At 70.4% G+C, this 1,527-nt stretch overlaps 1 protein-coding gene across 1 annotated transcript; it reads right to left on the bottom strand.

The window, feature by feature from the left end:
* Positions 1 to 264: 264 nt before the first annotated feature.
* LOC113980094 (rap guanine nucleotide exchange factor 3-like) lies at positions 265 to 1,308 on the bottom strand (the record flags this gene model as incomplete). Its single annotated transcript, XM_027707349.1, has 3 exons — positions 265 to 362; positions 454 to 600; positions 1,227 to 1,308. Coding segments are annotated over 3 exons (327 nt in total), but the record flags the coding sequence as incomplete, so codon positions are not given.
* Positions 1,309 to 1,527: the final 219 nt, after the last annotated feature.

Below are 1,527 nucleotides of genomic sequence, written 5' to 3'. Positions count from 1 at the left end.
CTCAGGGGGGTCTGCACGGCTCTGCCCACCCCCAGGACCCCCCAACCCCACTTGTCCCCAACAAACCACCCCCTTCCCAGAGGGCAGAAGCTCCGGGAGGGACAGACACCCCCAACAAACCACCCCCTTCCCAGGGGAAAGACACAGGGAAGGATGGACACCCCAACCCAGGGGCACCCCAAACCCCACTCAGGGGGGTCTGCACGGCTCTGCCCCCCCCTGCCCGCCCCCCTGGCCCCTCACCAGGCCCCCCCGGCCCCTCACCAGTCCGCCCAGCTCCTCCAGGGTAACAGCAAAGAGCCTCTCGTTGAGCCCCAGCGCCGTGAACACGCCCGTGGCGTCCGGGGGCAGCCGCGCCTTGTCTGGGGAGGGGGGAGACGGGACCAGATCCCAAACCCGGCCGGGCACGGGCAGGGGAAATGCCCCCCCCGGCCCCGGGACAGCGGCACTGACCTCCAGAGGAATTCACCTTGACCAGGACGTGCTCTCCGGGCCCCCCGAGGCGCGGGGCCAGCGCCCGCAGCACCTCCCGCACCGAGGCGGCCACGGGCAGCACCGACACCAGGCACGAGTGGTCGGCGCGGTAGATCTCGTAGGGCACTGCGGGGGGGGCAAAGGGGGGCTTCGATGTCGCAGCAGCGGTGGGAGAGGGTCCCCGGGGGTGGCACTGCCTTTGTGCTGTGCTCGCAGGGCACAGGGCACGGTCCCTCAGGGCACAGGGCACAGGGGATGGTCCCCCGGGGGTGGTACTGCCTTTGTCCTGAGCTCTAGGGGCACAGGGGACAGGGCACAGGGCACAGTCCCTCAGGGCACAGGGGACAGGGGACGATCCCCTGGGGTGGCACTACCTTTGTCCTGGACTCTCAGGGCACAGGGGACAGGGGACGGTCCCCGAGGGTGGCACTACCTTTGTCCTGGGCCCTCAGGGCACAGGGGACAGGGGACGGTCCCTCAGGGCACAGAGGATGGTCCCCCGGGAGTGGCACTGCCTTTGTCCTGGGTTCTCAGGGCACAGGGGACAGTCCCCGGGGGTGGCACTGCCTCTGTCCTGCGCTCTCAGGGCACAGGGGGCTGTCCCTGGGGGTGGCACTGCCTTTGTCCTGGGCTCTCAGGGCACAGGGGACAGGGGACGGTCCCCCGGGGTGGCACTACCTTTGTCCTGTGCTCTCACTGCACAGGGGATGGTCCCTTAGGGCACAGGGGACGGTCCCCGGGGGTGGCACTACCTTTGTCCTGCGCTCTCAGGGCGCAGCCACCGTCCGGAGCCGCCTCCTCCGCGCTCCCGAGCCACGGCCCCGCGCTCCGAGCCTGGGGGAAAAGGGGGGACGGGTTGGGAGGGCGCGGCCCCACCCACCAGCCCTCCTGCCTGGGGGGTCCAGGTGCCCAAAAAACACCTCCTGGCACCCCCAGGGTGGTCCCACATCCCCACACACACACCCTGACCCCCCCCAGGGCAGTTCCACACCCCCCAGACACCCCCTGTCACCCCAGGGTGGTCCCACATCCCCCAGACACCCCTTGTCACCC

This window comes from Neopelma chrysocephalum, unplaced genomic scaffold (genome assembly GCF_003984885.1).
Source record: "Neopelma chrysocephalum unplaced genomic scaffold, ASM398488v2 Primary Assembly neopelma1_92223, whole genome shotgun sequence".
Lineage (NCBI taxonomy): Eukaryota > Metazoa > Chordata > Aves > Passeriformes > Pipridae > Neopelma > Neopelma chrysocephalum.
The sequence above is the reverse complement of the archived record's forward strand: the minus strand, read 5'-3'. Positions and strand labels throughout refer to the sequence as shown.